The sequence below is a fragment of the Schistocerca gregaria genome, chromosome X, assembly GCF_023897955.1.
Source record: "Schistocerca gregaria isolate iqSchGreg1 chromosome X, iqSchGreg1.2, whole genome shotgun sequence".
NCBI classification, from domain to species: domain Eukaryota; kingdom Metazoa; phylum Arthropoda; class Insecta; order Orthoptera; family Acrididae; genus Schistocerca; species Schistocerca gregaria.
Window position 1 is genome coordinate 141,903,589 of NC_064931.1, and position 16,110 is coordinate 141,919,698.

The 16,110-nt window shown below is 39.7% G+C and overlaps 1 protein-coding gene across 2 annotated transcripts in view; it reads right to left on the reverse strand.

Moving 5' to 3' along the window:
• The window catches only part of LOC126297616 (unconventional myosin-Va), a 352,002-nt gene that overhangs the window by 114,597 nt on the left and 221,295 nt on the right, over positions 1-16,110 (reverse strand). For both annotated transcript variants that reach the window (XM_049988630.1, XM_049988629.1), the window contains 2 exons: positions 12,552-12,696; positions 2,571-2,727 (listed from right to left, as the gene is read on the reverse strand). In XM_049988630.1, the coding sequence (XP_049844587.1) occupies positions 2,571-2,727; positions 12,552-12,696 (302 nt within the window). The remainder of the gene's footprint in view (positions 1-2,570; positions 2,728-12,551; positions 12,697-16,110) is intronic.

Sequence of the window (16,110 nt, forward strand, 5' to 3'; positions counted from 1 at the left end):
TACTTACTTCCCTCAACATGCTCTGGCGGATAACAGACCAGCATGTGATGCCAGATAGACAGTGGTTCTCAGGCAGTCTAAGAGAGGGCTAGGAATCGGCTCAGGAGTGTGGCGACTTCAGTAAAATCCAATGGGCAGTGGGAACATTCCAACAGTTCAAGTCACCTCGCCCAGAAGGAATCTTTCCGGCTCTCCTCCAACAGGCAGGAGAGAATTTTTTAAGAGTCCTATGCAGGTTAATCAGGGTTAGCCTAGCTGCAGGAATCATTCCCAATGCCTGGAAGACAGTGAAGATTGTCTTCATTCCAAAGCCAGGGACAAGTGATCATACCGAAGCCAAGGATATGAGACCAATCAGTCTGTCATCCTCCCTTATTGAAACATTTGGAAAACTGGTTAATGGACATGTTGGGGAGATGAGGCTGACTAGAGCTCCTCTACATTCAAACCAACACACATATCAACCAGGTAAATCATGTGATAAAGCTCTCCATCAACTCGTTGGGAGGGTTGAGAAAGCACTTCACTTTCAAGAAATAGCCCTCTGCATCTTCAATTCCATGGTTAGGGCAGCAGAGGTGCATGACCTATGGACCACTATATGTATGTGAACTATGGCCATGCTTAGTGGAAGGAAGATAGAGGCCACCATTATCAATGAAAAAGATGATAATTAACACCACTAGAGGTTGTCCACAAGGATGAGTTTTATCCCCTTTATTGTGGAATCTAGCGGTGAATGAACTCTGAGGAACTGAATTCCAGACAGTACTTTTGCCAAGGATACACAGATGACTTTGTCATAGTAATACTTGGCAAATCTACCGACACAGTTAGGAATATGGCACAAGGTGCGCTGCACATTGTGCAAGACTGGTACATTAAACAAGATCTAAGGGCTAATCCTAAGAACTGTTGAGGTACCATTCACAAATAAGCATATCCAACACTCAAGTTGGAATCTACAGCTTTTCGATGAAACTCTAGCTGTGAAGGGGATAGTGAAATATCTAGGGGTAACCTTAGATGAGAACATGGACCCCTCACATTAAGAGCATCTGCTCCAAGGTGAAAGGTACTCTAGTGAGTGCCAGAAGGGCTTATGGCAAAAACTGGGGCCCAAGCCCCATGGGTATGCACTGGATATACACCACAGTGGTTAGACCTACTATCTCCTATGGGGCTGTAGTGTGGTGGAAGAAGGTAGAACAGCAGGTTGCAGTGAAGGAGCTTGCTACGGTGCAGAGACTGGCCTTTCTTAGCCATAACAGGCGGAATTAGCAGCACATCAACTGCTGGGATGGAAGCCATGCTGGACATGCCTCCACTACACCTTCGGGTCAAGATGAAGGCAGCAGCTGGTGCATACAGACACAAAACTGGATCTCACTGGGATATTCAGAATCACACACTAAAACAGCGAGTGAGGTAAATATAGGGATGGCTGGGGAAATGTCGACTGACTATATAACTTCCATCTGCTCCGACAAGCCTTACAATATAATAATTGGAAGCAAGGAACAGTAGGGAAAAAAACAGTTCAACACCATATGGGGGACATTGTGTGGTTCACTGATGGGTCAAAATTAGACCAAAGTGCTGGGCCAAGGGTGTATGGGGTTCAGTCAAGACTGGAGGGCATCATCTCTCTAGGAAAACTGGCCTCGGTATTCCAAGCTGAAATTACTGCCTTCAGAGCATGCGTGGAGGAGAATATGCATAGGTGCTACAAGAGCCGTAGCATCTACATCTATTCTGACAGCCAGGTAGTCCTGAAATCATTGGCAACTCCTGCAACAAGATCTATGATTGTTGCAGAATGTCACAGGGCTCTGGTGGCATTAGGGGGAAGCAACAGGGTAAACCTAGTGGGGGTCCCTGGCCACTAAGGGATCAGTGGCAATGAACAAGCTAACAGATTGGCCAGGATGGGGGCAAAGACTCCATTCATTGGACCAGAACCTGTCCTGACAATCACCAAGGCTATGATCAAACTAGAAATATAAAACTGGCTTAGAAGACAGTAAGTAGAATACTGGACCAAGGTCTGTAAACAAAAACATGGTAAGGTAATGATGCCAAAGCATGTTTTAAAAGAAGCTCTGTAATCCTGGGCTTGAACAGGAAAGAGATTAAACACAGAGTTGGACTGATGACCGGCCATGGGAATTTCAAAAAACACCTACATACCACAGGTATAATGGAAGGAGACCCTAAATGTAGGACCTGTGATGAGAGTGAAGAAACTGAATCACACCTAATATTTGAATGCATGACACTGGAGAGCAAGAGAGAGAGACTTTTCGGGTCATCTAGACCTGAAGAAATTCTGTCTAACAAAGAACTGGTAAAGGGACTCCTTGCACTATTTAAAGGCATTTGTTGGCTTTACTAGATATACAGGGAGCAATACCACCCAACAGACTCAGTTCTGGTGTGGGCAGTGGCGGGTTAGACCAAAGCTGTTTTAGCTTCCCTGCCAAAATCAGATCAATCCAATATCATATTACTATCACTTAAAAACTTTCTTTGGATTGCTGAAAGAAAGAATAATAATAAAATTATCTTACCTCCATTATAGGACTTGAGGCAAGGACTTTCTTTTCCACCTGTGTCTCTGTTGATGAACCACCAACAGTGGCAAAATAACGCATGGCGTATTTAGCTGACACAGTCTTCCCAGCACCAGACTCACCAGATACAATGATACTTTGATCACGCTGTTCACTGGAAAAAAATAATTTGATGTTTAAATACACATAGTTAATACACTGCCATCACATTATTTCTAACTGTCATATTAAATGATTTACATGAAGCAGTCACACATTTATTTGATACAACATTACCTCAACATACTATCAAATTGTACTACAAACTTCGAACTCTCTAGCACTATACTCACTACATTTTAAACAATTTAATTCTTTGTACAGTAAAATAGGAGAAGTTTTTTGTTTCTGTAAAATAATTCCAATTTCACATTTTAATATATTACATTCCAGACATACTTATGATCACATCCCCATCTCTAATTCTCTTGGCATGCAGATATGAACTTAGGAGTGTGAACATTATCACAAAGGACACAAAAGTTGTCTCCATCATCTGTGTTTCTCTTCAAATCCTTTTTTCAGATGGCACCATATACCAATTAAGCTGTATGGTTTGGCTCAGTTGCTCTAGTTAAATTCTTAAACTCCACAAGCTACCTCTAAAGTAAGTACCATTATGAAACCAACCCACCAATTTCATAATCCAAATTCAAGCTGTGTAAGTCCATTTCAGCTTTTGTTGCTAGGTCATTTTTTGAGACACAAATACACGAGACCAGACAGAACATAAAACACGAGTTTAGCAGGAATCTCTGCAAAACTACTACTACTACTACTACTACTACTACTACTACTACTGAAGTTGTAATCTTGGTACTGAAGCCCTAACTGGTTCCAAAATTTTGGTAAAAAGAAAACTAAAGCATTCTTGGATTCAGTGTGCAGAATCCCAGAATGAAGAGCACTATTAAAATACAGTGATAGGCTTTCAATAATATAGTAAATAAAACCTGATCTCTGCCAGTTCCTTTTTCAATAATGGTCAATTTATTGGTAGGTTCAGTCAACATACAAGTATTGCGGAAATGATTTGTGAATTTCGAGGCAATACATGGAGGGAAGGTAACTTACTTACTTTTTTTTTTAAGCACTGTTGAGAAAATTTAGAGGGTTTTTGCAGATGGCTGCAGAACAATTCTATTGCCACCAATGTACATTTCACATAAGGAGTACACAGCCAAATTATGAGAAATTAGAGCTCACATGGAGACCTACAGAAACTCATTTCTCCCTCATTCTGTTTGCGAGTGAAACAGGATAGGAAATAACTAGTAGTGGTAAAATGTATATTCCACCAGGCACCATACAGTAGCTTGTAGAGTATGGACATAGAGGCAGGTGCAGATTTGTGGAAGTCACTGAAAACCTAGCTAGCCACAAGTGGCTTTGAATCCACACCATGTTCAGTTTCACAGCAAGGTGTTAAGATAATTACACATCCCACAAATGATGTTCATGATAAAGGTAACAACATGATACAATGATAGTGTAATAGGCAGACATTAGAATTTGTGAAAGATTATTTTGAGTCTGTACTAAATGTCTTTTCAGAAAAGTACCATGGACATTCTATTGGTTCAATGAATGTAGATGTAAGAATCACTGATCATAAGGCTATTACACCATCAATGATCACAAGTGTTAGTAAATCAACAATGATTCTGCAAGCAACTATCATGTGAGATGGTTTTCTCCATTTTTTCGTGATCTCTAAGTTTTACTAGTGAAGTTCAAGTTTATTCTATTCCATCTTGACTCCTGAAAATCTTCTGATAGATTTCTGCACAGTCACATAGAAAACACTATAATGTTTATGAAATACACTGCCTTACAAAGAAAGTGAAGCACCCAAAAAGATAGGAGGAAACAAAATGAAACTTCATGGGTTGGAGGGTATGTGGTGTTATTTCAGCGATTCCAATACCGAGTCAAAGTCAAAAATAACTTGGCAGTAGGTGCCCACTTATCAATATGTCATTGCACCTCCCTCTGGCCTGGATGCATGCAATGACTCAGTTGTGAAAGGTGTCAAAGCCATTTTATCTTCTCCCGAGGTAAGCGGTCCCACAACTGCTGTAACTGGTCACCGATACCCTGGATATTGGCAGTCACTGGCAGTGGGGCAGAGTTGCCATACAAGATGGCTCTCACAGGTTCTATCGTGGACAGATCTAAAGAACGTGCTGGCCACCAGAGAACCTCAACATCATGCTGACAGTTCATAGAAAACATGTGCCATCATCCGTTGAAAAATGGCAACACATGAGCACATAGGATGACCACGATGTACTTCTGTGTCATCACAGTTCCCTCAATCCCTACTAGTCATTATATTACACCATACCCAGTAGCTCCCTACACCATGACACAAGGAGTAACATCAATGTGCTGCTCCAAAAAACTGGAAGAATGATACCTCTCACCAAATCCCCATCCATACTCGACAAGAATCGGTCATCTGGTATAAGTGCTGAACCACAATGCATCACTGAACACAATGTGATGCCACTCATCAGCAGTCCACGCTTCCCAGTCACAAACAAAGCCTTTTGTATTTTAGTGTTAATACAAGACTACAAGTGGAACAGAACTTCCCAAATTCTGTCTGCCACTAGCCTCTGGCCAATGGAGCACGATAACACAGAATGTTGCATGGAGTCCATTACTTGTTCTCAGATGGCATGCAGAGATGTGAAGTGATTACAATGTGCTTAGTGCACATTTCAGCAACCCTACCTTATGGTGGTCAGATGAGGTCAACTGAAACCTCAACGATGAATATGTCAGTGCTCACGTTCCCATGCAGTCCAACATGGGGGAATGTCACATCCAAATACCCTACCAGTGCAGATATTGCATGATTTGACCAGTCAGCCAAATGGGAAAATACTATGAAGCCCCTCTCAAACTCTGTCACGTGCTTATAATCCCATCTTACCCAAGAATGCGGCTTCTCCATGTCCTTCACAGATCTCACTCAACATCTAATGCTATTCATGCCACCTGTATACCTTAACAGGCCCGATAATAACACTAAACATGAACAACTCTACTATGGCGGCCATTCTACATGTCACTAAGAATTTGAACTCTATTTACATACCCATCAATGGTATGTATTGGTATGATGTTACACTGTATTCTTGGTGCTTCAATTTTTTGTCAAGCAGTGTATTGAACAGTGAATAGGTATGTAATTGGCCTGAAGTCTCCATAGGAAACAAAATTTAACACAGTATTCTTAATGGAATGATAAAGTCTTAAGGGAAGCCGGAATGACGAAAATGACAAAATTAATGTTTTTTGGTTTTTCATTATAAAATTATTTGGAGTTTTATGAATAAAACAAATCAAGTTTCACCATTCTAAGTGTGTTTCTTATCACTGCAAATCTGACATGTCATGTAAATGGTTGTAGCGACTTTGTGTGTCAGCTCCTATGGCGCCGCTCACTGGCTGCAAGCAGGGTATCTTTGCAAAATCAGACAACGTTTTGTTTTTCAACACTGTACGGCTTATTCTCTGCGACAGGTGACTGTTCATGTTGGTAAACATAAATGCTACACCATGTGTGTTGACTTGTGAAGTTTGCTTTGTGTTGTTTAGCTGTTCAATTTTGTGTATTTGACGAATTTTTCTCGTACCTGTTTGAAGTATTTGGTTTGTGGTATCAATATGCCCTGTTTCAGCAATCGAGTGTTTAAGAAAAGGCACAATGAGTGGAAGAAGAAATCTTTTCTTGTTTTGAAGGGAGATGCTGCTCAGACTGCTTCACCGACTACTCCAAATGAAGGTGATAGAACTACTTCCAGCGTGTCAGCAAAGAAAAATTTGAAAACTATGAAAGTGACAGTAATGATGTGAATGAAATAATTAACATTTTCTTTCTCTCCAATATTTTGAAACATAACGTATTATGCCAAGTTTGCAAAGAAAGAGGACTGGAATTGAAAATAATTTCACACATTGGTTTGGCAAGTGAAATGTTATGGAAGTGTAACAAATGTCCTGCAGAAGTTTCATTTTCTAATTCTAACAGTATTCCTCATGGTGATAATAGTGGAAAGAAGGTGTATGACAAATGTTAGGCTAGTGTATGGCTTGCGTTGCATTGGCAAGGGCAGTGCTGCAGGGACAATGTTATGTGGAATTATGAACTTGCCAAAACCACCAACCAAGTCTGGAGTTTATAATGAATTGGTTGGATCTTCTGCTGAAGATATTGCTCAAGCAACAATGAAGAAAACAGTTGAATAAGCTGTGACAGATAATGAGAATTGTAGAGATTTAACTGTTGCTTTAGATGGATCTTTGCAACAAAGAGATCATAAATCTCTAAATGGAGTTGTGACAGCTATCAGTGGAGACAGTTGCAAAGTAATTGATGTTGCTATTCTCTCAAAACATTGTAGATGTAAGGGCAATACCAAGAATGAACATAGTGAAAGTTGTGAAGAAAAGTTTCACGGCACGAGTGGAGTGATGGAAGTAGAGGGAGTGAAAGCAATATTTTCCAGATTACGGGAGTGGTATAATGTACGATACACTAAGTATCAAGGAGATGGTGATTCTAAGGGATATAAAGCTTTAGAGGAATTCAAACCTTATGGCAATGAAATTAACATTACAAAACAGGAGTGCATTGGACATGTGCAGAAGTGTATAGGGGCTCACTTGTGCAAACTAAAGCAGACATTAGGGTCCCAGAAGCTTAGTGATTGTAAGGTCCTAGGAGGAATAGGAAGATAGACCAATGAAGCAATTGATAGATTGCAGAGGTATTATGGGTGTGCAATTAGGCAAAGTACAAGAAGCATTGAGCATATGAGAAGAGCAGTATGGGCATTATTTTTTTATACTGCATCAACAAATGAGCACCCACAACATGCACCGTGCCCCACAGGCAATAGTTCATGGTGTAAGTACCAATCAGGAAATGAATAGGTCGATAAAAACAGTTTGCCAAATGCTGTAATTGATGTAATTAAGCCCATATTCAGAGATTTATCAAAGCCAAATTTATTGGAAAAGTGTTTACATGGGAAAACACAAAATCCAAATGAAAATGTAAATAATTTAATTTGGATTAGGATTCCCAAAAGAGTGTTTGTACAGACAAAAACATTGCATTTTGGTGTGTGTGATGCAGTGGCAACATACAATGAAGGAAACATTATCAAATGTGATGTGCTGAAACATTTAGGTTTCCAACCAGGACACAGCACATTTCCACAACGCGCCTAATTAATGAAGAAAGACTTAGAGGTGCAGGAAGAAGAGACAGAAACCTACAACATGCAGGAAAAGGGAAGAAAAGACCATTGAAAAGGAAACTAACACTGGAAAAAGAAGAGGATGCTGATAATCCATCATATGGGGCAGGAATGTATTTAAAAACTTTGGAAGCCATTTCCCGTAGCTTTAAAATTTTCATCTTTGAAGAACATTTTCTCAAAAACTGCTAACAGTATATCAATGAAATTTATTGTTCACTTCTTTTCCTTCATTTTTATAACAAATTGTAAAAAAATATTTTATAATTCAAGAGTTATAGAAGAAAAAGTTCTTAATTTTAGAGAAAAAATAAGCATCTGTTAAAAAAATTGTAAAACAAAAACCAACAAATATTTCTTAACATAGCATTATAACTTTGTAGAGAAATGTTCACTGAACATGTAGTCCAAATTTCAGACCAATATATTTAATGGTTTTAGAAAATATGTTTCTTCTATTTGCTAAAATTAACATGCAGGAGATGGATCGTTCCGGCTCTCCTTAGGGAATTTAGCATCCAGTGTATCGTAAGTTTGTATTACACGAATTATTTATGTAATTATCTAGCAGATAATGTTTTTACCTTTCCCAAGCAGCTAGCAGAAAGTACAATTATGTACAGGATATTGCATCAGTCTGTCTGGAATGATTTGGAATGGAATAACCACATACTTCTAACTGCGGAGAGGGCTGAAACCAGATTTAGCAATAGTGTCCCAAGGAAGTGCAGTTCACCCACAATGGAAGCCACAAACAAAACCCAATTTCTTTACTCCTTATAATCTGGGACCCTTGCCAAGGAAAGGGGAGTGGAGCGGGAAGGGGAAGAGGGGACATGTTTCATAGAATAGCTCTGAGTACTTCTATTTGCCATGCATTTGTCCACAAAGTGCCAGACCAGGATGTATGTTTAAATTCCTATTAGAAAAAAAGAAGAAAAAAGAAGCACTGTACATTGTAAATAGCTTTGTTCACATATTCAAAGAACACCTACCCTAACACAAGGCAAAAAAGCACATTACTGCCTCCAGCATACATTTAGCGTAATCAACAATGTATTTCATAGCAAGCCTACTAGACAGTTCAAGTTTTACTTCTGGATGTGGTCAAGAGGGAGCTACAACATACACAAAGTATGAGTTCACTTTAGTAAAAACCTTTAATTTTGAACACTTAACTTGAATACAGTTCATGTCCAAATAAATGATTATATAAGTTTATGGTAGTTCTGCAGAACACAATAACTGTTTATCACTTGGAGCAATACAGAACAACAGCCAATATTAAAGTAATTTAACTATGACTGGAACACAGTTCTGACAAATGGTACTATCTCGCTGCCAGATCTGATCTATGAGGAAGCTGCTATCAAAAGTCAACTATCACAGAATGGGCCGAGTGGCACTGTAACCTTGTGGGTGTGTCTTCACCAATGTCTCTCATCTGGGGCTGTGCCTGACAGCACATGTCCTTAGCATGTGGTTCTTTCATGAGGTACCAACTTTAAACTGGGATCTCACTCTTCAGGTGACACCAAAAACATACATAATGCTAAATTGCAGAAAATTAGGGTACCATTCCTCCTCTATCCAAGAAAGTTAAGGACATGTCTTAAGGGCCTCAAGTTTGCTCTCTACTACATCTACATACATACTCCACAAGCTACCACACAGTGCATGACAGGGTATACTTTGTACCATTATTATTCATTCCGTTTCCTGTTCTACTCACAAATGGATGAGTAATAGAAACTACTATCCACAGGCCTCCATATGAGCCCTAATTTATCTTACCTTTTCTACATAGTCCTTATATAAAATGTACATTTGAAACAGCAAAATCATTTCATACTGAGCCGTAAATGCCAGCTCTGTAAGCTTTCTCAATACTGTTCACAAAAATAATGTCATCTCTCCAGTGATTTCCATTTGAATTCACGAAGGACCTCCATAATACTCGCTTGTTGATCAAACCTACTGGTTATAAATTTATCAGCATGCCTCTTAATTGTTTCAATGTCTCCCTTTGATCCGGCTTGATGAAGGTCCCAAACACACTACCAGTCATCAAGAATTGGATGCACTAGTGTGCCACTTTGTAGGTGAGCAATACTTTCCAAGAAGCAACCTGATAAACTGACCTCCTGTGCTTGTTCCATTTTCACTTTGCTTTGCAACATTATGCCAAGGTATGTCACTAACACAGAAGTGTCAAGCAGCATGACACTAATAATACAATCTAACAGTGTTGGATTGTTTTTCCTACTCCTCTGTATTAACTTACATTTTTCCACATTTAGAGGAAGCTGCAATTCATCATACCAAACATAAATTCCATCTGAATCATCTCTCACCTCCAATTAATATTACACAATCAGAGTATTTCCGAGCTACTGAGTCTATACCACCTTGAAATGATTCTACAACTGTTATCATGGAATCACGTGGCCATTAAAAACACCCAATTATTAACTTTACTTCACTTAGGATGGTTATTTACATCCAGGTAACTTCGCAGTCAGACTCATTTTCTGCCTCAATAGACAATATATTTGCCGACTGCACTGAACACTTCCTCGCTCCTGTGGTGTCCGATCTGTCTTTTTGGTATACATTCCATGCCTCACTGTACATTTCAGTGATCTCTACTTTGGGTTTCAATCAGGTCCTGGTTCTGAGAATAATCTGAGTGGGACAGCTTTGCTTGGGGACAGTAAATTCAGAAACTTTGTTATGAATGCTTTGTCAATTTACTGTTCAAATTTTGACATTTGAAGAGTCTTTATGTTGTACACAATCCAGTTTCACTCTCTGTCTACTGACTGGTGAGTGGTGAATGTTCATCAGAGGACCACAAACTATCAGGTAGCCTAAAAATGACATGTACTTTCTACAAGTACTCTGTTACCAGAGTAGCTGCTTCCTCTGTCTAGGGTATTACTGATCTACAAAGTTGAGTCCTAGAATTTTCCAATCCATAACACAAATCATAAATCTAAAGCTAAGTCAGTTACAGAATTGACTGAACCTGTGGTCAAGAGCCTCCACTCAAATCGAAACCGAACATAACCAATCAATTGTGTTTACTACTAACTGTAGGCTCGGCTTGCACTCTTTGAGCAACACCAGCAGTCATAGGCTCATCCACCAGCTGCTCAACTGACAGGCATCACTGGTGCCAATATGAGCCACAACTATAAGACTACTACACCTTGTATTCCTGATGGCTGCAGGTAGGAAATCCTCCGCATATCACGCGAGGTCCCCTGCCAGACATACTGAACTCAAATAAAAACCAACCATCTTGTCACAATCATGATTTTATTTCAATGCACGATGCATTTTGAGCTGTGGGGCTCATCTTTAGGTGCTTTGTCAGTCTACATCGATTATTTTTCAAGATTTTGGATAATTCTGGTCTGTTTCCAGTGTTGGATATGTGGGTTTTGAAACACAGTATGAGTAAACATGTTTATGTACACATGATTTATACACTTTTCATTCAACAGCACTTTTTATAAGTGCAAGTCAAAACAAGTCAAATCTTCTTTGACTTATGTTTACAAAATTTGATGTAGAATGAAAATTGTTTATACATTCATAACATGTTTACTCGTAATGTGCTCCAAAAACCATGTATCCCCCCACTGGAAACAGACGAGACTTAACCTACATCTGAAAAAATGATCAATTTGGATTGTCAAAGCAGCTGACGATGAGCCCCCCCCCCCCCCCCCCCCCAAGGCTAGAAATGCACTGTGCATTGAAATAAAATCACAAGTGCGACTCAAGAGCTTTGTTCTTTATTTTACGAAATTTAGGCAGTCATTGAAGAAACACTGACAGAAACAGATAAAATAAAGTAAAATACTGACCTCACGTTCGACTTCTTCCAGCCCTGGATGCTATTTTCCTAAGTGGTTCCATAACACTCCTAACATTGGACTCCTGGTAACTAGCAAACCTATCCCCCACATGTGTGCTCGGATCTTAGTGAAGGAGTGGCCACTTGCCCACTCACAAGGTGAGTGGGTGAGGCCAGAAGGCCAGTCACCACATTGACACGCTGCCTTGAATGAGAAACACCATACAACCTGACATTCCAGCTGTGGCAAGCATGTATCCCATGTCAGTTACATTTGAAGATACCTAGGCAGCCGAGCCCATGGGTCAAACAGGGAACACCTGAGGTGTCCCATGTAGAGTGCCACTTTCTCCGCCGCCCGTACACCTCAAGGTAGCAGCCTGCAGACAGCTGAATGTGCCTTCAAGCTGTTCACAAGATGCTGCCAGCTCCACCTGCATCCACACAAAATCTGCCCACTCCCTATCCATCCCAATACTAAAATTTGAACAAGAGCAATAGAGGCCTGTTGTCTTTTAGACATGGATTTGCAGTACCATAGTAGTTAAAAACACAAATGCAAGGTACTAGCAAACACTGAACATGTCACTGCCACTAATTCACCCCACACTGACAGACTTCAATAAATGATCTCCTCTCCTGGTGGTTCAGGAATGGATGCTGGTCCCTGTACTCTTACACTGAAACAACACATTCTCATGCACCTCATATTACAATATGTGTGTGTGTGTGTGTGTGTGTGTGTGTGTGTGTGTGTGTGTGTGTGTGTAACAGAGAATATTGTACACAAGAACTCACCGTTCCAGTTTTGTATATGCTTCTTCTGCAACAGCAAATATGTGAGGATCCAGATCACCCATAGCCTGGCCCCGGTAGGCCCAGATGGTGTCAGTGCCATATATAGGGAGATCATCATACGGATTGATTGCAACCAGCACAATGCCTGAAAAGTAAATACCAGTTGCAGGTGCACGTACAGGAGGTAGTATGACATTGGATGGATTCCAGTTACTGTGGACTATACCAGATGTGATTGATATATATTTAATGTTTTGCAAATGGATCTTTTCATTTATGTAATAACTGTGATTTGCACAATTTATACACATTACATTAAAATTCAACAACTCTAAAATGTTTGTCATTTACAAATATGTACTGACTACTTGTGTGGCTGTGTTGTTTAATGAATAAATGTCAGATTAAATCCGAAGATTTGAGCATCTGATCCGCATTCTGTGCTTGATTTTTCATTTATTCCGTTAAACCTTTGTGTGAAACATGTACTAGTTTCATCATTGCTTTAATTTCGCATTAATTATAAGGGCCCACAAAGTGTTCATGTAAGTCTCTCATCATTGTATACCCCAGTTTTCATCTGATCTATCAATATGACTATGTCTAAATGCAGTAAAGCACCATTGTGTTCCAAAAACCTCTTCAGTAATGAGCTTTATACTTTAACTGATTACACATCTACAGCACCGAACAAATTATCACCACAGAGAATCTATTTTAACAAGAAATTTGATTTAATTTCTCCTCTGTATGGAATACTCTTTAATTGCGTACTTCACACCATGCTACAGCGAAGTTGTAACGATTAAGCACAAATGTCTGCAAATGTGGGAAAAGTTAATTTTTGCAACAGTTTTCATCACTGTTTGAATAACCTGCCACAAATCATCACATCTCAGCTGCAATACTGTGGTACATGAGAAGTGAGTCATAATCACTATGTGAATTCCATATCCTACCCTCAATGCTGTATTGAAACAGAAGGTTTTCTCAATTTCATGATTAAAGTTGCCAAATATCTGAAGTAAAGGCAACAGCTTGACAGCATCTTGTATCACACTACTTTCCATGCAGGCATTTTCAGCAGCTTCATTGTCCTTGATCCCACATGCTGCCGTGTTCAGCAGAATGACACCCCTTTCCCCTTGCCTCTTTAGATGAACTAGAATGACTGATTATGTGCAGCCGACTGCCAGCTGAGGAAATAAAATCTGCAGTCTGAAGAGCACTACTGAGTCTAGGAAAATGAAGAACTTTGTGTCAAAATTATATTTCAACTACTTTGGTGGTGACCACAAAATTACATTTGAGTCTGCATCAAAAACAGCGAAACCAGCCCTTAAGTATATATTGAGAACTCATTCGATGAATACCGCAGAGCAGCCAATGAAGTCCACTTTTCCTACACTAATCACTGTAAACTATAAAGCCATGTTGAAAAGTAATGCCTCTGAATTTTTTGTTCAGTTCTGAACATCGGCCGAGGTACTACATGTCATGAATATTACTCTTGTCAACTTTCCCACATATCCAATGCAAGTTGCGACCCTCTACCCTGAAAGGGCTCTGAATTTTAGTGTGTAACATGACAGTGTTTAAAATAACTATGTCAATGCATGAGAAACCGTATACTGTAATCTAGTTTCTTACCACAGAAAACTTCTTCCACACATGAAGCATCCTCTCCTTCAGCACGACAGTGCCAGACCACACCCAAGCACATCTGCAGCAATTCGATGCTTGGATTAACTGTGATCAACCTACCTCCATACAGTCCCGACTTGGCCCCAGCCGATTTTCATCTGTTTTCAAAACTTAAATAACACCTTCAAGAACCTCACTTTGATAGTGATAGAGAAATGGTGAGATTGTGGCCCTCTCTACAAATCCTACATTCTACAGTGATTGTATCAACAAACCAGCCTCTCCTTGGGATAAATGTATGTCACTAGGGTGACTATGTTGAGAAAGTTTGTTTTATTCAAAATGATTTTAAGAGTTTTTGCATAAAAAATTCAGAAGCATTACTTTTCATCACACCCTTGTACACTTCAAAGTGTTATACTCCAGTGAAATGTTATGCAACATCTATTTGAAAACTGATGACTGGGATATGAGAAATTTTGTTTACCAATACATCTTTTAATAATTCTATCCTTGATAAAAATACAGCAGTATGATCTGAATCTAATGCCATCAGGTTTTGCTTATCACAAATCCCCAATGGCCTCATAGTTTATTCTTCAACAATCAGCAGGGAGCAACAATATGGGATGCTGATGACTGGGGTTGAAAGATGACCACACGCACACGCTACAATTTACCAGATGGTGAATGGAAACTTATAAACCTCAACACAGAGGCTGGGCATTAAAATGGATTTATATGCCCCTACATTAGCAGCCTAATCCCCAAGGGTAAATGACAACAACTCAAGATGTGATGGACAACATGACATGTGATGGATGACATGAGATGTAGACCATGCAACTGTAGTAAAGCCAGAACAAAAAATAGCCTCATGAAATGAGAGTTCCATCAACTGTCTATTTTCCATTGCCTGTGGCTACGATGCTTCAGTACATTCTGTGGCTTCATAACAACTGTCTTCTAATACATCAGGTGCAGAAACCATGCGTCCCCCTCATCAAAATTTTGAACAAAAAAATTAATGTTCGAATTGCAAAGCATGTCACTCATTTTGACCATGGTTAGATTCAAATATTAATGAGAAGATGCTAACTTAGTTATTTTGCGCATAAAACAAGTATCAGCAACTGTGCAAATACTGGCCATGAAATCCTGCATTCTATGAATGCACTTATTGTCAGGTGCACCGTATGAGCCCACATTCCATGATTTTAGAAACGAGGCAACACAGTGAAGTCAACAATGAACACTGTACAGGAAATTGAACTGTGCAGTCATCTCACCAATTGCTGGTGTGCAAACCTCAAGGATGAAAGTAACTTTTGTGTAATGTGTTCCTGCCAAGTAACGTAGCTTGACGAAACTTGGACCATACATAAGAAGAACTGTTACAGTATAGTACAGAAGGTAACCACAAGAAATATGCAGTGAGATGGACAGAAATGACACTTTTATTCAAAGACAATAATTACCCTGAAGTCGCCAGGATTCATGAAGGTCCCCCATCACATAACAATAGACATGACATGATTCTTAATAGGGTGCATCGTCACCACAGATGGCAATGAAAGCTCAGCAATGTGTTGCCATTCTGGGCACAAGGTTCGTACAGTGTTCTTGTGGCAGGGCATTATAGTCCTCCTCTAGGGCACTTGAGAACTGGTGGATGGTCCAAGTTACATCGAGCTACACTACTTGCCAGTGACAAGTTAGGAGCATCCTTAAGTTTTGAGCACATGTGTACATTCTCCTTTTGAACAGATCCCCAAGAGACACCATTTTACACACTCTGATCTCTGTCACAGAAAACCACAAAACCAGTGACAATCAGCTGGACAGAAAGGACTGTAAGAAGGTGGGCAACTGTCCCAGGAAACCCCATTTATGGAGCTATTTAATGATATTACAT